We start from the raw sequence: 25,981 nt of genomic DNA, 5'->3' as shown, positions 1-25,981 counted from the left end.
ATTTTTGCACTTGTAAATTTTTCATTTCTGCAATAGATAAAAGCGATATAATAAATACTATAAACTATTTATATTTTGTTGTACATTGTGTAATTAAAACAAATGAAAACGTACCATTAGGATTTCCAAACATTTGGACATCAATCATTCCACTGAAGGATCATCTACTACAAGAGAATACCGGCCAGGCTGTCCCAGTACAGCGTGAGATCAGAACTTTACTCAGATAATAGGACCTACAAATATCTCTGGTCACTTATGTAAAAGTGCATGACACTTATCAGAATGAGACAGGACAAAATAGATTTAATGTGATGTGTGCTAGTAGGCAACCTTTGCTGTCCAGAAAGAACATCAGAGCAAGAATTTGCCCACGAACAGCTGGAACAATGCCCTCTGGACAGACATGGCAAAGATATTTGAGTTACTTTGCAACTGTACCAGAAGACCTGAAGGTGCTTGAGGATAATGTGTGACCATCTGTCACGGCTTGAAGCTCAAATGAAAGTGGACCTTGCACCATGGCCCTTAACATTCCAATAAATACAAGGGTGGTTCTGGACAGCCAATCAAAGCTCAGATTCAATCAATAATGAAGTGCTCAGCCCCTGTCTTTCTTCCCTTCAGATCAGGTGCCAGACAGTGGTATTACCCAACCTGCCACAGGTCAGGAAAATCATATACAGTCCAAATTAATGTTGAACACTGACAGAGTGTCAGATTTTAAGTTGTGTTATTTTATTGGCTCAAACAAAGTACTCAGAGCTGGAAAAAAAAATTGAACACCACTGTACCAATATGTCGACATAATTTTACGGCTTTTTAAGGAAAGGCTTGGGAGTGTACTTACTTTTTCACATAGGGCGATTCTTAGAGCTTCTACATTTACTCCTTAAGGAATTAAATTAAGAACAGCAATGATTTAATATAATTTTAAATGACAACCACTTCTGTTCTGTGTTTTTAGCTGAAAACTTAATGCCTCAATCAATGCTCTGAAAGGCAGCCCTCAAGGCACTTAAATTAGCTTTTCTGAAATTCATGGATTTTGTTGTCCCAGTGTATATTTGTATTTTTTGTATCAGACATTATATATCACATTATGGTCACTATACTCAGGGGTTCAATGACTTGCATATTTGCTATATATTCTGGATCATTAGAGATCACTATATCCAGTATAGAATTTTTTCTGGTTGGCTCCTCAACCACTTGTGCCATAAAATTGTCATGGTTATAAACTTGTTCCCATTAAATTACCTGGCAGTACTGTTGCTGTAGTCAATATCTGAGCTTAGCCTCCTCACTTGCATTAGGGGGTCTATAGCATACTCCTACAATGAATTTGCGGAACTCGACCCATAAGACTTCTGCCCCCTCATTTTCTAACATAACCTACTCCTTTATATTAGCTCTTAAATCCTGCCTAACAAACATACATACCCCTACTCCTTTTCTGTTTTAGTTTTAGTTAATGACAGGGTAACTCTCTCCCACTGAAGAGCAGCATGCTACTGATTGGATAATATAATATTAACATCAAAATATGTCAGCATTTCATGCTAAAACTTTAACGCATTAAAAAAAACGAAAATATAACTAACAGTTGATAAAACTTTAATATCACTATTTTGATTCTTCACAAATCTAAATGAAATACTAATTCTGTTTACAAAGAAGCACAAAGACCACAAGGGTGATGGATCCCCTTACAGATTTCATCACTAGGTACATGGGAGGAAAAGAGGGTAGCATTAGGAAGATTTGGTCCCCGTACAGAAGTAAAATATAACCAGATTTTGCAAACAGAGGCTCTCTGAGTAAATATTAAAATGCTGAAATGGTCAGGGTTTTGTTGTGCTTTATTTTCAGTGAACCAATGGAGTCTGCTTAAGGGTGATCAAAACGGAGCGCATGCGGGAAACGTCCTTCGCCTGTTTACTGGACTTGGGGTTAAAGTCACATAGACGAGCAACACGCTCCCATTCTGTCCCCGGGCTGGTCTCTTCAACATCGCTCACGAAAGCCTCTTCAGCAGCCCTGGAAGGTAGCAGAGGTATTTTTAATTACACAACTCAAAGCAAACATCAAATTCATTTCTCTTAAAGGACCAGTAACACCTTTCAGAAAGAGCCAGCAATTTAGGATGGGACAGCTTTCTGGCAGGCTGTTTCTTCTACACAATGTAACTGAATGTGTCACAGTGGGACCTGGATTTTTAGTATTGAGTGCTGTTCTTAGATCTACCTGGTTACCTTTCCATTGCTTTGTTGTTAGGCTGCTGGGGGGGGGGGAGATCACTAAGATTTGCAGTACAGCAGTAAAGAGTGACTGATGTTTATCAGAGCATAAGTAACATGACTGGGAGCAACTGACAATATGTCTAGCCCCATGTCTGATTTCCAAATTGAATATAAAAAAATCTGTTTTCTCTTTTGAGAAATGGATTTCAGAGCAGAATTCTGCTGGAGCAGCACTATTAACTGATGCATTTTGTTATAAAAAAAATTGGTGTTACTGTTTCTTTAATGAGTTTTTCATAATTTTGCATGAATCAATATAAAATATATTAATTTAGACATGGTGTGTAGCAACATTGTCATAACTAGAATATATACTGTAATTACATATATAAGGTTCCCCCAAGGGACCAAAATGTTGACTTAATATTTATCTATTACTCCGTAAGGCTACTACAGATATTCCAGTCTTTCATTCAAACCACCTGATTGCTAGATAAGGTAAATAAGAGCAAAGACACCATATAGCTGCTGAAATATCAAACTAGAAAGCTGCTGAACAGAAAGCCAAATTAACTGAAAATGAAGAACAACTGCAAATTGACTTAAACTATCACTATCTGCATCATGTTAAAAGTTAATTTGAAGGTGAACCACCCCTTTAATGCCTGCATCTGACTGACTGAAATAAACATACAACTTAAATTTTCATAAATGGGTCAGTCTCATAAGATTGTCTCCAAATCTCCTGTGGCATAATTCACTTACACATGGAGCCAACCAGTGCATGAAGATCAATTTAATGAAAAAGAAAAAGCAAAATACAAGTACAATACATTTTTCCCCATTATAGAGCACTTATTATGCATCATTGTTTCTACCTGTTATTGCATTAAAAGAGATCATGAGTTTTGGATTAACAAATCCCTGCATGCTCCACTCCCCCTTTGTGTGAGGACTTTACAGATAGGAAGGTGTTGATTTGATAAACTCATAGAATAACTGCTCTAGAAACAAGGATGGTTGTAACCATTTTCTTTCTTTTTCTCTTTGGTTGTAATTATTTTTAGAGATAAAGAGGAAATGTAGGTTCAGTACTGAAAAATATGGAGTACAGCCCCTTTATTCTTATAACTGCTGGAGTCTTACGGAGGCTGTGTCAGCTGTCTCCGAAATACATAAGAATGTATAAAATTAGAGGGAAAAAAAATCAGATACAAACATATATATGAACAATAACAAAAGTGACTCAGATGGGGCTTAAGATTATAACAGACTACAGGTGTTGGGGTGTCCACTAAATTGACAATATGAAATCAGAGAAAACGCAAGGGACTCTTCCCCACACTACATGTGTCTAAGACGATCTGCAAACAATATAAATGATTGTATGTCAAAATAAGATAAAAGAGTTAACCCTTCCCCAGACCTATACAGACTCCAGCATGCTCAGTATGCATTAACCCAAATATTGGAGTTACTTGAATACAGGTTTACAAGCATTAAACACTCAGGGGTTCACCCCGCAAATCTGTTCCATACCATATGAAGTAAGGGAATACTTGCATGCTGTTTTGTCTACAAGCTTTGGAACTTTTTCCTTATTAGGAATAAGATGGGTTCACCTAACTGAACCTAATCGAGCCAAGGTGTTTACAAGTGTATATCCACATTCTTGTTCCTGAGCTTCTCCATCATATCTCCTATTACCAACGGATCATTTATTACCATATACAACAGCATGCTAATTTTTCCTTTAGCTGTTTGATATAATCAGCTTTTGGGTTTTCTGTCCTCTTAGAAGGGATCCCTTCAGTTTTATATGCAGCGCTGCTTTTTTTTTTTTAAATGTTTTTAATTTCACTTGTTTAATATGGCATGGTGGTGAATAAAAATCGCTTTTTATCTTATTTTGACATACAATCATTTATATTGTTTGCAGATCGTCTCAGACACATGTAGTGTGGGGAAGAGTCCCTTGCGTTTTCTCTGATTTCACAAACATATATATGTTATTGCCAGGGATGCACCGAATCCAGGATTCGGTTCGGGATTTGGCGGAATCCTTCTGCCTGGCCGAACCGAATCCTAATTTGCATATGTAAATTAGGGGTGGGGAGGGAAATCACGTGACTTTTTGTCACAAAACAAGGAAGTAAAAAAGGTTTTCCCCTTTCCACCCCTAATTTGCATATGCAAATTAGGGTTCGGATTCGGTTCGTTAATCGGCCGAATCCAAAAAAGTGGATTTGGTGCATCCCTAGTTATTGCTTCCTCTTGGGGAAAACATATTAATAGAAACAGTAGCAACTATAAAACACTATGGGAGGTGTGACATACATTGTACAATGTAGACCTATATAAACTAAAGCTTTATTGGCGGCATTTAGAAAATCTGTGGTGCCTCCCAGGCCATAACACTTGCTATAGCAAAATACTTCTATAGGGTAATAGTACCTGAGCACTGTAACAGCTTTCAATGCAATTTTAAATGCCCCAAAAAGAGCCCATAGCCACCCCTACTTGCTTGCATGGAAACCAGCCTGCAAGTGCCCATTGTGTAGTTGCCGATGTATTTTACAGCAACTGTCACCGGACACTAATTTCCATGGAAATAATGTTTTATTTTTACCGGCCCATCAGAAAACTCCCTACAGCAATGATGGGCAAGTTTCTTTGAGGCAGCAAGAGTCACATGAAGTATAAATAGTGAATATATACATTACACACCTGGACATGCACCTGGATTTACCACTATACAAATGCACTGAATCAGTTTTAAGGTTTATGTCAACAGAAGCAAACCCTATTATGCAAATGGGCAAAGAAGCAGGGCAAAGAAGCAAACCCTATTATGCACTGAGCTGCTCAGAAGCTAAACTCATCATTGGAAAGTAATGTTTGGATCAGAAGCACAATTCTGAAACAAAGTCTGCATTCAGTATAACTAATGCAGAGTTTAGGATATTCCTGTTTTATACCTCTCTCTCTATATCATATTAAAAGTTCATTTAAAGCTAAACTACCCCTTTAAGTAAATCAAGTTTACTTTGGATTTTCTCTTCTGGATTTCCAAATATCCTTGGGGGGGGGGGGGTTAAATCAACAAGTTAACCCTTTCTATAGCATTCTGGTTGATGCCAGCTAAAGGGGAAGCAGCAGCAGAAGGTGAAGAGTAACGGCAGTATGAATGAATGAACAAAGCAATGTATGAAGCATATAGGATGAATATAGGGTATGTTAGTACAAAACAGCACTATAGACAGTTCACTACGACACTAGCACTAATCGTGGGACAGACAGGGTTAGAGGGCCAGTGTAGATTTTACTTAACTGTTCTAGGCTGTAGCAAGGATGGTTTATGTTTGTGCTTATAGGTGAAGAGAAGGAAAAAAAAGAGAAAAGTGTAAGTCAGCTATAGAAAATGGAAATGAACATAATGTAAATGGTATGAAGGACATGCATCAGTTGACATTTAGCAAGCATGCTGGAATGGCATTTTCCTATTAGAATAATGGTTTATAGAACTATAGCAGGGCTACGTCCAACATAGAGGTTTTAATTATGGTATTCTTAGTGTCATTAATTCAAGTTTCCCTCCCCTCCTCCCAGTGGGATGAGCAAAAATGTGCCATATCTCAGTTTTGCCTCTTATTAGAGGCAATTCAGTATCAGGCCCTTCTACTTGAGCTGAAAACATGCTGGCAGAGCAAATTGCTTACCGTATATACTCGAGTATAAGCCGTCCCGAGTATAAGCCGAGGTACCTAATTTGACCTCCAAAAACTGGGAAAGCTTATTGACTCAAGTATAAGCCGAGGGTGAGAAATGCAGCAGCTTCTGGTAAGTTTCAATCAAAAAATTGAGGGTTTCTGCTCCCATTGGAGGTGCCGGCGTCTCGTTTTTGGATGCCGGCGACCATTCTTGGACGCCGCCGAATATTCTTGGAGACTATTCTTGGACGCTGGCGACTATTCTTGGATGCCAGCGACTATTCTTAGGCGCGGCGACTATTCTTGGGCGTGGCGACTATTCTTAGGCGCCGGCGACTGTTTTTGCGCTTGACCCGAGTATAAGCCGAGGTAGAGTTTTTCAGCATATTTTGGGGGCTGAAAAACTCGGCTTATACTCGAGTATATACGGTATTTCCCATTAGTCTAAGTCTTATAGGTAGAAACAAAAATTTGTTATAAATCCCAGAACTCATTTTCCTGTGGTCTTTTTATTGGCTTAAAAGGAACTATGATGCCTATACTTCAAACAGAAATTGTACATTTAAAGTGAAATTTTATATACACAAAGATTGGGACTATAAATCCCCGCCCATGTGACCCCCACATGGGCGGGGATTTATAGTCCCAATCTTTGTGTATATATGTTTAATTGTTGGAGGACACCCCAGCCCATATCCCCCCACATATACACCAACATATCGAATTGTGGTACCCACACTGCACCTATAGTTCGTTGTTGTTGTTTAAAGTGAAATTTTATTACATTTCCATTCTATAACAGAAACAAATGACCAATAGACTTGCTCTCACTGAGCTAGCTGGGTGTAGCTTTGCATCATTCCCATACAAAAAAGGGGATTAATGATATAAGCCAGTTACATTTTTTCAGTCGCATGAAAGTTCTGTTTTAGGAACAGAGCACACATATACATGGTAAATGCAATAAACATAACTTAACTAGATTTTCAGTTTAAAGGACAACCATTATAAAACCAAATGGTTACTATAGTAGGACATGCTAAAATGTTAATACTTCTCAAATCTTTCGTTATTTTAGTTTTTGTATTTTATGAGGTTCACACATTTATGCTATTTGCTGTTTTACCAAATGCCTCTGCCTGAAGTAGCCATTGTCAGCTTAGGGGCAAGCAGTGTTCCTGCTCAATGCTGTAAGACAAGCAGAGCATTATGACTGATGGGTGGAGCACCATTATCTGGCTAAAAGGAAATACTAGAGTCCAGGCCCGGGCCTAGGGTAGCAAAATATTTTGTGGGTGCCCGTCTGAGTTCTGCAGAGTTCTGTAATATGTGGGGTTGCAGCCAGTATTTGCAGATGCGAGTGTAGTTTGGCAGGTCTTAATATAAGCAAGTTTAGTTTCACCCTGCCCACTTCTGATAATGTCATTTAGAGTATGCAGCAACAGCACTTCAAGTTACTTGCAGGCAAGACAGCTGAGGGCTAGGTCAGGTAGCAAATCCAAATGGGCAGAAATGCAGGTTGAGGTTCCTGGTGCAGATCAAGTCTGGGTTTCCAAATTGGACCTGTGTAGGACTCTAGTATATCCATAATGTTCTCCCTTTTAGTAGCCAAATAATCCCGATGCAGAATACACCAGTTATTAGACTTGTTCTATTACCTTGATATCTCTCTCTCTCTCGGGAATAAGTATTGAACAAGCTTACTGAAAAGTATTTAATACTTAGCAGAAAAGCCTTTGTTGGTAATGACAGCTTCAAGATGTCTCCTGTATGGAGGAACTAGTCACATGCATTGCTCAGGTGTGATTTTGGCTCATTCTTCTACATAAACAGTCTTCATCTTCTATGAACTCTGATCTTCTGTCCTTTCCATAGATTTTCAACTGGACCATTCTAGCAGCTTTATTTTCTTTCACTGAAACCAACTGAAAGTTTCCTTGGCTGTGTGTCTGGGATTATTGTTTTGCTGAAATGTTCACCCTCATTTCATCTTCAGCATCCTGGTAGATGGCAGCAGATTCTTAACAAGAATGTCCGAATACATTTCTCCATTCATCCTTTCTTCAATTCTGCCAGTACCATATGCTGAAAAACAGCCCCACACCATGATGGTCCTACCTCCAAACGTCACTGTTGGTATGGTGTTTTGGGGTGATGTGCAGTGCCATTTCTCCTCCAAACATGGTGTGCGCAATGACATCCAAAGAGTTCAATTTTGGTCTCATCTGATCAGACTATAATCTCAGAATTTCACTGGCTTGTTCAAATGTAGTGCAGTCAACTTTAAATGGGCTTCAACATGCTTTTTCTTTAGCACTGGAGTCTTGCGCAGTAAGCGTGCATAGAGGCCATGTCGGTTGAGTGCATTACTTATTGCTTTATTTGAAACAACTGTACCTGCTAATTCAAGGTCTTTCTGAAGCTCTCTGTGATGGTTGGCTCTTGGATAACTCTTCTGATTATTCTTTTGACTCCTCTGTTAGATATTTTGTGAGGAGCGCCTGGTTGGGTCGATTTAGGGTGAAATTATATTCTTTCTACTTGCGGATTATGAGAGCTCTTTGCATTTACCCATAATGAGATGCTTCTTGTGTGATAACATGGTAATAAGAAACCTTTTTATAAGCCATCAATTAGGACTAAACCAGCTGATATTAATGTGCACTGATAGGGGGCAGGATTGCTTTCTAAATACTGACAGATTTCAGCAGGTTTCTTGACTTTCCATACCTTTTTGTATCTTCTTTTCTTCATGTGTTCAATACTTATTCCCTGTGTCATTATTACACATAACTTAATTTATGGACTCATTTGTTTTGAGTTCTTTGTATGTGTGGATTACCTGGATTGTTAGTGTAAATTTCATATCAATAGCCCCATTATAAATATATTAACTGAGAAAAACATTGAATATATATGATCTTAGGGACTGATCTACAAGTATCAAAATAAGTGCTGTGAGATTGTGAAAAAGACTATAAGAAGATACTGGGGGTATATTTTAAGGCACAGATCTTCAATGATAAATGGCTATGGTGAACTTGGGCTGGTGCAGAACTAGGTTCATCGTTTGTTGACTTTTAGTTTTCCTCTTAACATATGCCAAAGAATCACAGAAGCCTCAAGAATATACAGTAATGGTAGTACATGCCTTGTTTTTCCAGTGCCCACAATAAAGTAAAAAGTTAAAGCAAAAGCCCTTAAAAGGGAACCTAAATCTGGTGTTCCTATGTCTGAGAGAAGAGCAAGTACAGTTTTCAAATTCTGTAAATTCATGATATGTAAAATTCTATAAATTGTATAGATCAAATAATCAAACTAGATTTGCACATAAATAGCTGTATTATTAGACAGAACTTCTCTAACCAAAATCCATTTATTTTTGTTCATTTTATTAGATAAAAGAAAAAAAATAGTCTACCATAACTCAGTACTGTTAAAAACCCACAGTAAGAATACATTTACTGTCCCTTAAATAATAAAAAGATTGCAACCCCTTTAAAAAAATGTATTGTATTGGTGTAGCTTGTTTTAGTTACATTGCCGTCGTAAAGGGGAAGTTCATCTTTGAAACAATTCAAAAATAATCCAGTTTAAATAATATCAGCAATATGTCTTCATTAAGAAAATTAAATCAGTTTAATAGATATATCTTAAAAGGTAGTACAGCTCGCACCTTTAGATCCCCTCTCTCCCTGCCAGCACAGGGACTATTCTCTGCTAGAATTAAATCAGTAAGTGGCAGCTTTAGGGGCAGATAGATCAGGTAATTATTAATGCCAACAGCAGATACCAGGTTATGTTGAAAGGGAAGTATTATCAAGGCGCACTGACAAATATAGCCTGCCTAGCTTTGGCACTGTTCAAGTAGCTCCAGATCTCATGGATGTAGCAGTAAAACAGTAACAAAATTATTACTTTTGGCCTCTGGCTTATGGCAAAAGACCCTGTGCAAACCATGGAGCATAGTCAATGCCTTTAATTGGGTAAAGAAACATTAAACATATAAATTAACCAAAATTCTAACAGAGCGACATAGCTCTACAAAATTATGTGGTTAAATTGCATTACAAGTAGTACTCCAATTTTTATTCCAATTTTTCCTCTTCTCATCAGGTGTCTACTCATCTCTGGAAGCCTAAGCTGAAGTGAACAAAGTGAACAAAGAATATGCAATCAGCCAAATTCAAATAAGGCCATCAAATATCTTGGACTAAGTGTCCTAAACCGGAATATAAATTAAAGAAATATTATATTTACGCATACACACACAGAAGGATGAAGTAAATGTTTGCTTGCTGTGCAGGACACATGTTAATGAAAATATTAGTATGCCAAATGGCACGTATCAAAACAGAAAATGGTTAATGCCACAAAAACTACTGGGGGGCACTTGCAAATTAAGCACAATATTAAAATATAGTTTAACCTTTGAAATTAATTGCAAGTTCCTCCAGTATTCCTTATAGGGCTAAGGAAAAACACAAAATTTTTAGTGCCTGGGCAAAAAAAGAACTGCAGGCAATAAAAAATTTAGCAAAATCCCACCTAGTGATTTCTATGGCAATTACAATGGCTATGATGTGGATACACGTGCACTCATGGGTCAGGTAGCTTTGAGAGGCAATACAGTCAACTTCATCTGAAACAGTCAGTGAATTCAGGTGTTATGTTGCAAGCATGTGCCATGGCCCTTAGGAGTTGACTGTAATACTGAGTGATAGAAGGACTCTGAGTAGCCTCAATGATGAAATATCAGTAGCACAAATCTAAAAATACCAGCCCTAAGTGATTCCGTAGAATATATAAAAGTTAATGCTTGTTTTTGCTTGATTGGTAACAGAAAGAGAAACTCACACATAAAATATAATACACATTTTGCTACCTGAAGCTCTATATAGAGAGTTTTCATTTAAAAGAAGTCCATGCAGATTACAGAGGTTCAGGAAATAAAGAAACAAAATATATGGCTGAATTGCAGATAGAACTTTAAAAGACAGAAAGTCTAAGGCACACTACATGAAACAAAGATGGGGAACTTACAACAATCAATATTTTGTTATACTTAAACTCCCAGACCATCAGATTTTACTGAAAATCAGGCGGATGAGATAAAACATCTAAAGGACCAATGAACTGCTTGATTATAAGAGTATGGGGTATAATCAGTATGGTGTATAAACACCATAAACAGTATGGTGTATAAACAGAGCATAAGATTGATGTAGGGATGCTCAATCCAGATTTCTGTTGGGTGGGATTCAAAATTCTAGGCTGTATCAACAAGTTGATGTGTTATTTTCCTGGGGTATCTGCATATACCAAAGCTAGAAAACAGCTGTTGGTCTACAAATTAACAATTAGATCAGCTTAATCTGGTCCTGTACATAGGTGGGTTCAATGGCAAAGATCCATCTGTTTGGTTTGTTTATAGCCTGCTTAAAAGAATTTTGTGTACCTGCTAGGATTTGCACAAGTCACAGTACCAATGTCCATATACTACATCAATATTAGAAGTAACAGCAGCCTAACAAGCAGCTTATTGGATGACTAGAGAGAACAGATACACACTGGAGTGAGATGGGCACATTGGATGTTTGTGTTCATAACATTATCCCTATTGCAGGACTTGGGGAGACAGTTACTGGGCATTGTGATGTAGTCATGTTTTATTGGATAAAATGTCTTTATAAACTCTTTGAGTGTGTAATGCATATACAATAACGAAACTGTTTATTTATATATGTACAAACATGATTCTATGATCTACAGGTCTCTGGGGAAGGTGGAACTATAATAGTTAAAGTGAAACCCTTTTTGGATGGGAATTTTGTTTATCAATTGTTTAACATTAGGGTTAAGGTTAGGTCTGATGCACGTCTTCATAAAGACATAGCCTATAATGAAACCATTGTACCACAACCAACATGCTCTCCAATGGAGGATAAGTAATTATGCAACATACACATAACCAATCATGTCAGCGAAGGGTTGTTTGTAGAAAGCTTCATCTGCCACTCTACAGACAGCCAGAAATCCAAAGAGGGCAAGCAGGCAAGAAAAGAAGAGAAATAACAAAGAATTGAAGAAAGCACCAGAAAAATAGTTGTAACTAGGCAAAAGGCACAAAGAAGGTTTAGCAGTTCAAGCAAACACAGCATTGATAGACTGCCTAGTTAAGTCCATTTACAATAAGCCATGATCTCTTAATCATAATATGGCAAAATACGATTATATACATCTACCTCAGATCTGGTTAAATAATAGGCTAAATGGGTTGTTTAGGCCCTCTACATGTGCCAGCACTGGCCATATATCTAATTATTTCAGGAAGGGGCAAATTTATCAAGAGTCAAACAGAAAATTACGAAATTCCAATTTTCGAATTTGTTTATGGTCAACACGGTCATTTGATTTGATTTGAGTTTTTTTAAAAATTCGAATTTGATCTTCGAGATCATACTCTGGCCCTTAAAGAATTCGAATTTGACTATTGCCACCTTAAACCTGCTGAATTTCTGTTTTATTCATTAAAGTCCAGATAGGGGAATTGGGTAGAGGCTCTGGCCTAGCCACTCGTCAGTGAAATAGTCAAAAATAAATGGAAAGCCAATACCTTGTCTGCTACAAACGGGTGAATCCCAAACTTTATTCCATGGTGCTCACAACACAATGTTCAAACGTTTCGGGACCGCATGGCCCTTCCTCAGTGACAATTAGCATAAGAGATTGTACAACTTTTATAGGCAAAACCAGTGTGACCCCTAGTGGTGGTCATCTCAAATGTGCATATAAAATGTTCTTAACAATATGTTTATTAAATGGTTAAAAATGTTTTCATATGCACATGAGATGACCACCACTAGGGGTCACACTGGTTTTGCCTATAAAAGTTGTACAATCTCTTATGCTAATTGTCACTGAGGAAGGGCCATGTGGTCCCGAAACGTTTGAACATTGAAGTGTTGTGAGCACCATGGAATAAAGTTTGGGATTCAACCGTTTGTAGCAGACAAGGTATTGGCTTTCCATTTATTTTTGAATTGCTGTTTTAGTCAATGGGAGAGGTCCATGGATCAATTTGGAGCTATTTGCAGCCTTTCCTCGAATCGAGTTTTTTTTAAATATGAATCAAATTGGATTCGAGTTTTTGGGTCGATTCAAAATCCGATTTTATTAAAATGTTTAAACGAGCTGATAACATGTCAAAACAGAGGTCATAGAACATGAAAATTGCACTAGGACAACACTAGTAGATCACAGAGGAGTGTTTTGCCTTCAAGTGCTGTTGTTGATCAACTATGTAACTATATAACAGCAGCTAGATTGATAGGCATAATTAGCCAAAACTATTTTAGAGGGAGGTTTATGTGCAAGTTCTGATTTAGGGCTCTCAACAGTTCCTGTCATTTTGCATTTTAATAAGAATATGCAAACTGAAATAAAGGATTACCGCTAATGTCAAATGTTATTTTACCGATTGTTTGCTTTAGCCTTCTGTAACAGTTCATCCTGTCTGGTATACCACTCCTCCAGTTCCTTGCTAGCTTTCTCCTTCCATTCAGACTCTTGCTTTTTTGAGTTTGCATCTGGAAGCACCAAGGAAAAGTACAAATGATCAGCTAATAAGTCAGAAGTTTAAGGCTAATGCCACATAAGACATCTTGACCTCTAACCATAAATCAAAACACCACAGGTGGAACTGAACACCAGAAATATTCAAATGAGTGTCTATGAGACAAGGTCTACCCCAACACAATGTGCCTCAGGACCAATGTTTCCCAGTGAATTGAGGCATCTGACCACTTCCACCGGATTACCATGGTGGTCAAACATTTTATGTAGTAAAGGAGGCTACAAGAAATACAGTGTAGACTCCCCCACCCCTTTGGTTAAAGGGACAGGGGGAATATGTATACAGCTTATTTATGCCAGTATGAATTATTAAAAAAATTAACCAGGCAGGTTTCATTATATCATTTTTTTTTTTGCATAGTCATGAATGTGTCATTTATTTCAAGAGTGCAACAATGTTACCCACCTAACATCTCTAGACGGCTCCTCTGCTCTTCCCTCCACTTACGAATGCTCTCTGGCTCAGCTCGTAAGCGGTCAGCATGTGAAATGGCTGCATAGCCATCTGTTGGTCCATTTGCCTCCTGAAAATAAGCACAGGATTCTATCAATTGATGGTATATAATTAATTGTGGGGGGGAAAACAAACTACTGTGAAACCTCAATTTTTAGTACCCTGATTTATGCATTTCAATTTGTGCATTTCCCTGATTTTAAGTAATGTTATCCCAGATTTTACATAACTGATGTACCCAAAACATGCTGTTTGTCCTCTGTGAATGTAATTATTAGTGAAATAAAGAGGTTTAACATACTAACCAGATGTATACTTTGCCATGGTTCTGCCTGTACATAGTCAATTCCAATTAGTCTGCACCAATCACTTTAGGCTTTAGATTATGTATGTGACTGACAGAGAGGCCTTACACATGCCGCCCCCCCCATAGTGTAACATTAATGCTGCCATGCTTAACCCTTATTATTAACACAGTAAACACTGTATCTCAAAGTAAAACTGACTCTTTGTGCTTATATCCTTTCAGTATGTGAATTTCCCAGGTTTTCCATTTTCCCGGATTTTAAATAATTTTTCCTGGTCCCCTGAAAAACGTATAATGGGGTTCTACTGTATTTCATAGATTTAAATAAAGCTGCATTAAAATACATACATATAATAATTCTAATTAATGCGTGGTTAAGGAGTTCCAACTTAGAAGCTTGAGATTCCATTAGTACTTCAACGGTCAACAGAGCAAGCAGAGTAAAGAATAGAAAAAAAACGACAAATAGCTAATGCTGGAAAGCTGTTTAGAAGTAAATTTGCTTTCATAATGGAGATTTTTGTTCAATATCCGTACGCAATCAGTTGAACAGATTTTGTAAGTTTTTGACATACAGTATTCTATTTCTCTCTTACGCAGAGGGGAGCGCTGCTGTTATAGACAATGATGATGATGAGCAAATTGTAACAGTTCAGAATGTTCCTGGATTACTGAGTTGACAAACACCAGACAGGAACGGTACACTTAAAATTTTGGGAAAACTGTAAAAAATGAAAGATAGAAAGCAACTGAAAAAAAAAGTCTGTTTATGGTGAACAATCTGAAACCAACTGAACTGAAAAAAAAAAGTGTTTGAAGGTGAACAACCCCTTTAAGATTGGCTAGTTTAGTGAGGTCAGGAAATTATGGGTACTTTTGGCAAATACTAGGCAGAGGTTCAATCAATTAGATAACATGCAGCAATGCATACGTTAGGAGAGGGCTGCAACCTCTGCTGATGTTTTATAAACCCATCCAAAAGATATTGCTCCAATTTTCAGCCAGCTATCCATAGAATGGGCCCATAAACAGGCAGAACTTTTTAGACTTAGTCTGAAGGGGCCCATATATGGCCATCTTAAAGGAATTCTAAAAATTAATATTGCTAGAAATACCATATTTTATATACTGAACTTCTTAAAGGGGACCCGTCACCCAAAACAATTATTCAAAATCCTATTTTATCACATTGGTCAAGCAAAATGAACTTTAATTACACTATATAAATTATTTGAATCTTGCTTCCTTCAGTCTGGGATTTCAAAATTATAGCAAGCAGGCAGGAGCCATTTTGTGGACACTGTTATTAAGACAAGCCTTGTATCATCTCAGAATCTTATTTGTGCACCAGAATGGGGGACCTGATGTCCACCCCCGATGCCCTGGCTACACAATTAAATGGTAAAGAGAACAGGGGAATGTGGGGAGAGCAGCGACATCTAGGAAGCGCTGAATGGGAAGTGAAAGTAATTGTCTGCCCCGCCTCTATGCCACTGGCATAGAGGAGTGGCAGACAATATTTGATTGACAGCTGAGATTTTTAAATGAGCTTACAACAGCTATGAATGCTTTAATAAAAAATAGAAATTGGATTTCATGTTTAATTTGAAAAGGACTTTTATTATACAGATTATTGTGTCTGGGTGACAGGTCCACTTTAATCCAGAATCTCTATAGAGGTAAAGATCTAGGATTTCAATGTTGTCACAGGGGTTTACCATCTTTGATTATGTTACAAGTGTCTGAATAATCAGCCTTATTTTTAGAATATATATTTACTATATTATGCATTGGTCCCTAAGCTTATTAAGTAACAGCAGCACAGAGCATGTGCAGTGAATCAGCAGAAAAGAAGATGGGAGCTACTGGATCATATTTGGAGACACAGATCTTCTCTGCTCAAAGGACTGTGGTTGCCTTGGGCTGCTATAGAAGCCTAAAACATAACCTACAACATTTCTGCCCTATTTCTTTAGTTAAGCTTTATTTATCATTTAAAGGGATACTGTCATGGGAAAAAAAATTTTTTTTCAAAATGAATCAGGAATTCTGCACTGAAATCCATTTCTCTAAAGAGCAAACAGATTTTTTTATATTCAATTTTGAAATCTGACATGGGGCTAGACATATTGTCAATTTCCCAGCTGCCCCAAGTCATGTGACTTGTGCTCTGATAAACCTCAATCACTCTTTACTGCAAGTTGGAGTGATATCACCCCCTCCCCTTCCCCCCCAGCAGCCTAACAACAGAACAATGGGAAGGTAACCAGATAGCAGCTCCCTAACACAAGATAACAGCTGCCTGGTAGATCCAAGAACAGCACTCAATAGTAAAAACCCATGTCTCACTGAGACATATTCAGTTACATTGAGAAGGAAAAACAGCAGCCTGCCAGAAAGCATTTCTCTCCTAAAGTGCAGGTACAAGTCACATGACTGGGGGAAGCTGGGAAATTGACAAAATGTCTAGCCCCATGTCAGATTTCAAAATTGAATATATAAAAAAAAATCTGTTTGCTCTTTTGAGAAATTAATTTCAGTGCAGAATTCTGCTGGAGTAGCACTTTTAGCTTCTTTTTAAAGTCCCTTCCTTTTTAACACATCTACACAATTACTCCCCCATGTTACTTAAAGAAACAACCTATGAGCAGATTGCTTCTCTTATTCATCCTCTGTGAATGTTAACATTCTCTAGATCCATTAGCAGAGTAATACATAGTCATCAAGAACAATTCATGTTGCCCTTGAATACTGTCTGCCCACCTTTTTCTCCTTCTAAGTTTTAGCTAAGCATTAAAGTTGTTTTTATCTTACACACAAAAAAAACATTGTAAGAAATGTTAGATTTCAAGACACATAGACATGCTTTCTTAAGAAAAAGAAAAGGGTTTCATTTACCTGATAAAAGTCCCCATTCATAACAGTATCTGAAAGAAAAATATAAAGTAGTATTATTTAAACTGGGTGGTGTCAATCTCTTCTACAAGAGAATCTGTTTAAAAAAAAAAGAATATTTTAAACCATGAACAAAGCTAAGTGGCAGTGTTTTATCCAACCAGTGATTTATTGCTTAGAGGGGCAAGGACAAAATGCTGGAAATCTCTCTACCACCCCATTCAAAGTCATTGGGAAACACTATATTCACACAGTGGCCTGCTTAGTGACATCCACATATTGTTCAAAAACACTGTGTTCATGTCCTAGTCTGACATTTCCCTCTCACTTTGAATGGGGGGGGGAAGCGATTTGCCTAATCCCACAATAAATCAATGGGAAAACAATGCAATGCAAATCTCCCTGTGTGCATAATTCTCAATCTCATTCCGCCATTTTTGTAGGCTTCAAACCTCTACCAGCTGGGCTTGCTTCCATTTGCAAATTACTGAAATAGTGATTGTATTAAAGTTCATTGACTTTTATTTACCCATACCAAAGAAATGAAGGACAGCACAAACCTGTTTCAGAGTCAAACCCTTGCCAATGAAATTCATTAAAATAATGGGGCTGATATGCTATTGTTTAGAAAATTTAAATAATAAAATACATTTTGGGAAATAAAGATTCAAGTAGGAGATAACGCTCAGACAGATGTAATGTTTGTTTGTTTCAAGAGTCACAATAACTTTGCACCATTTACTAAGCTTCTATGTAACTCTGCCTATGGATTAAGGGTGCCACAAAATGAAAAACTTGCAGAGATCAACTCAACTGCACTTCTATGTTTAGCTGCAGATTACAGTCTTTTAAAGACCGTGATCGGCATCTTTCATTGTTAAAACTCATAAGCAATGAATTCAAGAGATCTCAAGAGTCTCAATGGAAACAGCGGGCACACTCCAATGACAGTAGAGCGAGCCTATGATTTAGGGGCCCATTTACTTAGCTCGAGTGAAGGAATAGAGGAAAAATAGTTCGAATTTCGAAACTTCGACTAAGACCTTAGACTAAAAATCGTTCGACTATCCGACCATTCGATAGTCGAAGTACTGTCTCTTTAAAAAATTCTTCGACCCCCTAGTTTGTCACCTAAAACCTACCTATAGGCCAATGTTAGCCTATGGGGAAGGTCCCCATAGGCTTCCTAACAATTTTCTGATCGAAGGAATATCCTTCGATCGATGGATTAAAATCCTTCGAATCGTTCGATTCAAAGGATTTAATCGTTCGATCAAACGATTATTCCTTCGATCGTTTGATCTTAGGAATAGCGGTAAATCCTTCAACTTCAATATTTGAAGGATTTTACTTTGAAGGTCGAATATCGAGGGTTAATTCGACCCTAGGTAAATGTGCCCCTTAGTATTATGCTGATCAGATCACTTGACAATAGTTTTCATATGTCTCCATCACACAATGAGGGGGAAAAAAGTTTCCATTTTTTCAGATGAAAATACAGCATGCAGCATTTCCTAACAATTGTGCTGTGACAGATGGGAACCTTATGTAAATGTATTATTATTTATACACATACTGTATATATCTATATCCAACTAGTAGGATACCATCTGTCAATGCAAACACGAGAAACTAAATATTCTGTAGTTCTGCCCTAAAAGTGCTTTAAAATTGCTGCAGTTGGCAACTCCCATCTCCTGTTTATGTTGCCAAGTATTTATTTTTTTAGGAAGGAAATATACTAAAAATATTTACTCACATAAGCAGGATTTTCACCCTGGAAACAAATGTGATAATAAATTTGTAAGTGGCACCTTGTGAATCTCAGCATGATTTTTATATTTTAGAAGACTTCACTGTAATAGGAACAGCAAAATGACTCAGTTTAAAAGAAATGTGTGCCCACTTAGTTTATATACAATATGTGGCCTGTTAAATAGTGAAAAAGGAGGGGTTGGGAGAATTTTAATGATTGAAGGAGGAAATTCCTGTGGATTACCATAGTCAGTGGATAACAGAAATGTAGATTCAGCAAATACCCCAGCTACAGGATGAACTTTGAATTAACGGATTCACATGGAAGGGTCTAGTTGAGTATGGTTTAAATAGAATACAATTCAATGCTTTTTATATATAAAATCAATTTTGATTTAACACAAATACAGGTCACAGGTACAGGGCACAGTAATTAAGTCATTATTGGTTAGTGAACTGATGAATATTTTTGGTCAAAATTAGTTTAAACCATTCCTATCATGCAGCATAAACTTCATAAACCATTACTTTTATGTAACCTTGAACACAATTTTTGCACATCAAAAAAATTGAGATTGTATTTTGTTCAAGACCACAATGTGCCTGCTTAATGGCACTGTGTGGAGACAACTAATTATATGTGAAAATTCTTCTGGTAAAAATAACAGTTTATATCGTGCTGGTATGCATGCTACACATTATGTTCCCTTTATAAATCAAAGCATTCACTTATAATGGTAGGCCAATCAGGGCCATTAATAAAGATAATAAAATGTATACATGGTCTACATTTCTAGGGGGTGTCTATTTGTGCACGTTTGCTTAAACAGCAACTATCAAAACAATAAATAAATTTAAAAAAAAAAGATAATATACACTAAGGGGCCGATTCACTAAGCTCGAGTGAAGGATTCGAATGAAAAAAATTCGAATTTCGAAGTATTTTTTTGGTACTTCGACCATCGAATTGGTTAAATTCGTTCGAATTCGAACGAAATCGAACGAATCGAAGTAAAAATCGTTCGACTATTCGACCATTCGATAGTCGAAGTACTTTCCCTTTAAAAAAAAACTTCGACCCCCTACTTCGGCAGGTAAAACCTACCGAAGTCAATGTTAGCCTATGGGGAAGGTCCCCATAGGCTTGCCTGTGATTTTTTGATCGAAGGATTTTCCTTCGATCGTTGGATTAAAATCCTTCGAATCGTTCGATTCGAAGGATTTAATCGTTCGATCGAACGAAAAATCCTTCGATCGATCGATCGATCGAAGGATTAGCGCTAAATCCTTCGACTTCGATATTCGAAGTCGAAGGATTTCAATTCGAGGGTCGAATTTCGAAGTATATTTAACTTCGAAATTCGACCCTTAATGAATCTGCCCCTAAGCTTTCTCATGAAAACTTTCTATATATATATTGAATATAAAAAATCTATATGTTTCTGCAATAATTAAGTTACATTAAAGTTCCCCCTTCTTTCTGAGCAACTGACTCCCTTTGTTCTCAATTCATGCAGGACAATTAGCTTCAATACACCATCTAGGCAAAGGGAACACACTTCAATGATGTATTATTGCTGTCAATCAAACTTGACTGACCCCTGAATGTAGTCAGATTACTGACAGGAGGATATAGAAGAGTAACTTATGTCAGAATCGGTACAGAATTTTTAATTCCTCAGATACGGAAACTTTCTTTTTCCCCATGACTTGTAGCTTGTATAAATTGTTAATGGAGAACTTTCACAAAAATTAAAGGAGAGATACCTACAAAATGCATTTTCTGTCGCCAAAAACCGAAGTACTGATCATGTTATTTTATTAAATCACTAACCATGTATACCCCTGCAATGCCATACTGAACCCAGAAAATAAAAATAGCCTAAATAAAAGTTTTAGTAAATTCACATGGAAGATAGACTAAAGACTCAATGAATAAGGTACGACAGCATGCTTAGTTAGTATAGTATAAACTCATGTTTACAATAATAAGATAAAATGTATAAAACAGAGTTTGTCTGTAGAACAAAAAGACAAGTTGAATGAAGTATGTATAAACAAATCTGTTAGTATATTTAGTGAACAGCTCAGATCTGCAGTTAATGTAATTAAAATACCACTGATGAAAAGTGAGACTGAGCAGCAAAAAAAAAAAAACTAATTATGCAGCGGGATTAGAATTTTTTTTTTACAGCAAACACTGTATTAAGTGTTTCAAGGTAAAAAAAAATCTGAAACAGAAACGTGTGTGTACATTTGTGAACTTGTCAAATGGTTGCTTACGTGTTTGTACAAAATCTCCACACAATCTTCAGCGCCCCTGCTCTCTCAATTGCCTAGAGGCAGGGAAGCCAAGCCTGGACCTGGAAAGGTGGCAGCCACACACACAATGCTGACAATTACCCCAGGTCAGTGTGGGTTTTTAAAGAAATTGTGCTGGCTTGTGATATGAGGTAAGCAATTAAAGTCACTGGTGGGGTGTCTAACAAACTGGCAACTAAGGCAATTAATATCCCACATCTTTTTTGAGAAACAGTATACCTTTGTCTTTTTGCTTCTATTACCCAAAATATTTTTGGATGAAATTTCTAAGCAAACCATGTGCATGCATGTGCCCTTTATTCAGAGTGATTTGGGCGTTAACACATGTAAACCCTAAATTCTCCTATGAAGTTGGGCACATCTGACCCACATGAACTGCATCATTTGTACTGCATACATCACCTCTGTTCACCATAACCATCACATTTTCCCTATGCCCCCCCCCTTTTTTTGACGTCAAAAGTGGGCAGGTCAGGTGCGGGTATATAAAAAACAATGGCTCATCAGGTTGGGTTTGGAAAGAGTACATTAAGGTTGGTTGTGGGTGATTTTTCCTAATCTTTACATCACTAATGGTTTGCTCTTTTACAGTGTCAGACCTAGAAAACAGAAAGTATAAATAAATTTGAAAGTTGCTTTGAATAAAGTTTTTCTTTCATTATGCAAAAATATATTGTTTCAGGGGAAGGGCTCCTTTAAACTTGCCTTCACCAAAATTAATTTCCATAGGCATTCTAAAATTACCTTTAAAAATAAATTCTCTCTAAGATCTCTCTTCACAACTGCAAATCCTTTAACTTACTAACAGCATATTTCCTTTAAACGACTACAAACAAAGCTAATAGTCAACATAATGGCTTGGGCATGTGGAGCATAGTAGTGTTTTTTTTTATTCAACTACTACTACAGCAGTACAGAATTCAGATGTATTAACACACTTCCCATAAATTGGATTAGCCTCATTTCTTTCCTAGAAGACATTCAAGATATTTTGAGAAAGGAAGGACAAACTAACAAGGTTATTTGTAGATGTTTTAGGAAAAAGAGGGACCTTCATTTAGACAGACAACATTTATGGTGATACTGCCTAAGGAATAAATATGAACACTTTCTCTGAGTGAGCTCAACTCTCTGGTTATTTTGTAATGCCCTGGCTAGGCACGCACATACAGACTGTAAAATAGTGACATGAAGATCCTAAGATGGTGTTGGTGCTGCAAGATATAACCAAAATGTAAAACCCAGCCCATAGGGATTAATTGAAATTGGTGGGACTGAAGTGCAGGAAACTGTTAAAACAGGACCTAACTGAATAAATTCTGCTTTGACCTATGCAAGGACAAATGAAGGGGAGAGCAAGTAGTTTCAGTGCCTGTAGAATTCTGCCAGAGCATTTCTCTGTTCAACATTTTCATGCAACTAGGACAGTGTTCTGTTACAATTGTGCAAGAAAATACCTGTCAACCAAGAGTAGGATATGTCAGACTCACTGTAAGTAAAGCTGAATGCAATGTATTACACCTTCCACAAAAGTCATTTCAGCATATATTTTCTAATCGCTACATAAAAACTAGCCCTTGAACATAAGCAATATACACAATACTCAGACATGCAACAAGAAAATGCAACTTGAACTACAAATTGTCGCCTATAGTTGGATTTCTCACATGATCGGACTTCAACCACTAAATGTCCCAATGAATTCGTCGATCCTCTAAAAAAAGAAACAACCTGCAGTTACAGTGGTAGAAGCACAAACCTATCTGTGGAGGCTGTAAAATAAAAATAAACACTATGGGGCATATTTATCAAGGGTCGATTTTCAAATTGAAAAAAACGTTGACATTTTAATTCAAAAAGACCAAATAAAATTAAGTCGAAGGTTTTTTGTTTTTTTGGTCGAATAGGTCAGTTTTTGATAAAATAGGTCCGTATTCGGCCGAATTTGAATCGTACAAATATAAGGAATAAAAATGTATCAAGGATAAATTTCGATATTCAAATTTTTTTCAAATTCTAATCAAATTTGAACTATTCCCTAATCGAAGTACACAAAAATATCTTGAAATTCGAATTTTTTTTCATGCAAAAATTCACCTTGATAAATCTGCCCCTATGTGTGAGAGAAGTGCCTGTGTTATGCTGTCCAAGTTCTCCAATTAACCTAAATTTCAACCTTCAGAAATGTCAAGCAACAGGGCAGTCATCAGGATAATACAGGCAGCCACTATTTGGACTCAAATAATAACAAATAATAGTAATACGCTGTATGGTACATTTGTGTGTGGGTCTTTAACCGAGGCCCTGCTAGCCAGTACTTTATTTAGTAGTAGCCAAAAAGTAAAGGGTGGTTTGGAAAGGCTAGTTAAAGGTATTGTTCACCTTTGAGCTTTTATATCATGATGTTGAGAGTGATATTCTAAAGGTGGCCATACACGGGCCGATAAAAGCTGCCGACAGACCGTGTCGGCAGCTTATTGGCCCGTGTATGGGGGCCCCCGACGGGCTTCCCCGATCGAGATCTGGCCGAAAGTCGGCCAGATCTCGATCGGATGGGATTAAAAATCCCGTCGGATCGCGGCCGCATCTGTTCGTTGATGCGGTCCCGCGATCCGACCGCCCGTTTGGCGAACGCTAGGATCCGATCGTTGGGCCCTAGGGCCCACGATCGGATCAGCCCGATATTGCCCACCTCAAGGTGGGCATATCGGAGGGAGATCCGCTCGTTTGGCGACATCGCCAAACGAGCGGATCTATCCGTGTATGGCCACCTTAAGACAATTTGCAATTGGTTTTAATTTTTTATTTGTGGTTTTAGAGTTATCTGGCCTTTTTTTCAGCAATATTGCAGTTTCAACAATCTGGTTGCTAGGGCCCAAATTACCTTAGCAGCCAAGCATTGATCTGAACAAGAGACTGGAATATGAATAGGAGAGGGCCTGATTAGAAAGATGAGTAATAAAGAGTAGCGATAACAATACAAGTGTACCCTTACACAGCATTTGTTTTAGATGGGGTCAGTGACCCCCATTTGAAATCTGGACAGAAGAGTCAGATAATAATTAAAAAAAAAACTATAGAAGATAAATAACGAAGACCAATTGAAAAGTTGCTTAGAAATGGCCATCCTACAACATACCCAACGTTCACTTAAAGGTGACTCGCCCATTTAAGGCACACTATCAGCACCCCTCAGCGATCCCAACGCTGTTACATCTATTCAGGCTGAGGATTTGCTCGATTAGGCCACTGTATGGAGCAGTATGATAAAGGGCCACCACCCTGTATTTGCTTATGTTCTCCCATACTGGATGTGCAGCCCAGTGACAAATGGAGATGACTACCCATTGGCGCACAAAGCCACATGCGTCGCCACCTTGCCATTCCCGTTGTCTTACCTGTAGCCCCATCTCCTGTCTGTAGTGACACTGGCAGCTCCCCACTGTCTAGGATACTAAAACCTTCGTCATTCTCAATGCCGGCAATTTCACTCTCCTGCTGTGCCAGGAAAGCGGCAGCTGGGTCCTCTTCAGCCGATACCCCGTTACCTACAGAGCCGAACATATCAAACTCATCCATGATCACCGTGGTCTCGAACTGGAAAATGAGAATTAAAGCTAGCGAGTCTGTGCCCCTAGATACGCGCTGTCACCCGACAACAGCCGAAGCTGACTCGCTTAAGCCGGCGATTACCGATGAGAGGGTGCAGGAAGTGACGCACAAGTTGGAAGGAGCGCGCTGTGACACAGACGGAAGCTGCTCCTATCGACAAAGTCAGCTGATTCTCTTTTGACTAATAATATAGCAAAAGCTAGTTACGCGAGTTTCCATGGGTCGGGTCGATTGGTGTGGGGGAAGGGATACTGGGTGGATGAATGTCCACTTTATTAACTTTTCTTCCTACATTTATATTGGCTATACCTTACGAAAACCGTGTTATACTTGTAGTGTTTTGCTAGAGCGCTGTATAGTACGGGTTTGCTATAAGGCGCTATGCAAAGCTGAGCCGGCGATCGTCGAAAAGCTCAGAATTGTCCACTTCTGCTTTAAATGTCTGTTGACTTTAATCGCACATAAGGCAACTTTAGGAGGAAAATTAGGCCCGCCTGGGGGGCTGTTGCATAATGAAAATAGTGTTTACAAAGTATCTGCCCTGGAACAAACCTCATACAGAGTGGCCTATTGAGTGGAGCTGAACAGCTGGTTGAAAGTGACATTGAACAACTCTTTTGGCAATTGGGTGTTATGACCTGAGAGGGTTTCCAGACACCTTAATGGAGAATTAAACCCTAAAGTCAAAATGGAGTAGCAATGTCATATTTCATACACTGATCTTACTGCAGCAGTAAGTGTCAATGACACTGCACATGCTCCGTGTGTTCTGCTTATAAGAACTAACCAAACACAAAGAGTTTGGGCTCTTTTTACCTATATTAAATAATCAATACCAGGGTCTTGGCTGACCATTTGCAGCAACTACAGTGTGTAACATTTGGTGGGTCTGTACTGAAGATCCTGAATTTCTCGTTAGTCCATGTTCACTGATGGTAGGAGGCAACTGGATCCACTTCCTTCCTGTGTGTTTATGGGCTGCTATAGTGGATCAGAACAATTTGGCTATTCACTGTATGTGATCTGAATAAATGAACCCTGATCCATT

General features: G+C 37.9%; 1 protein-coding gene across 4 annotated transcripts; it reads right to left on the bottom strand.

Moving 5' to 3' along the window:
- Positions 1 to 1,600: 1,600 nt before the first annotated feature.
- On the bottom strand, positions 1,601 to 25,100 carry clta.S (clathrin light chain A S homeolog). 4 transcript variants are annotated; one of them, XM_041576456.1, is made up of 7 exons: positions 24,720 to 25,100; positions 17,248 to 17,276; positions 13,995 to 14,112; positions 13,431 to 13,542; positions 11,919 to 11,972; positions 5,575 to 5,610; positions 1,601 to 2,040 (listed from the first exon to the last, which is right to left on the bottom strand). In XM_041576456.1, exons 1-7 carry the CDS (start codon positions 24,898 to 24,900, stop codon positions 1,869 to 1,871), a joined length of 702 nt encoding a protein of 233 aa, XP_041432390.1. In that variant the 5' UTR covers positions 24,901 to 25,100; the 3' UTR covers positions 1,601 to 1,868.
- Positions 25,101 to 25,981: the final 881 nt, after the last annotated feature.

Source organism: Xenopus laevis, chromosome 1S, assembly GCF_017654675.1.
Source record: "Xenopus laevis strain J_2021 chromosome 1S, Xenopus_laevis_v10.1, whole genome shotgun sequence".
NCBI lineage: Eukaryota > Metazoa > Chordata > Amphibia > Anura > Pipidae > Xenopus > Xenopus laevis.
The sequence above is the reverse complement of the archived record's forward strand: the minus strand, read 5'-3'. Positions and strand labels throughout refer to the sequence as shown.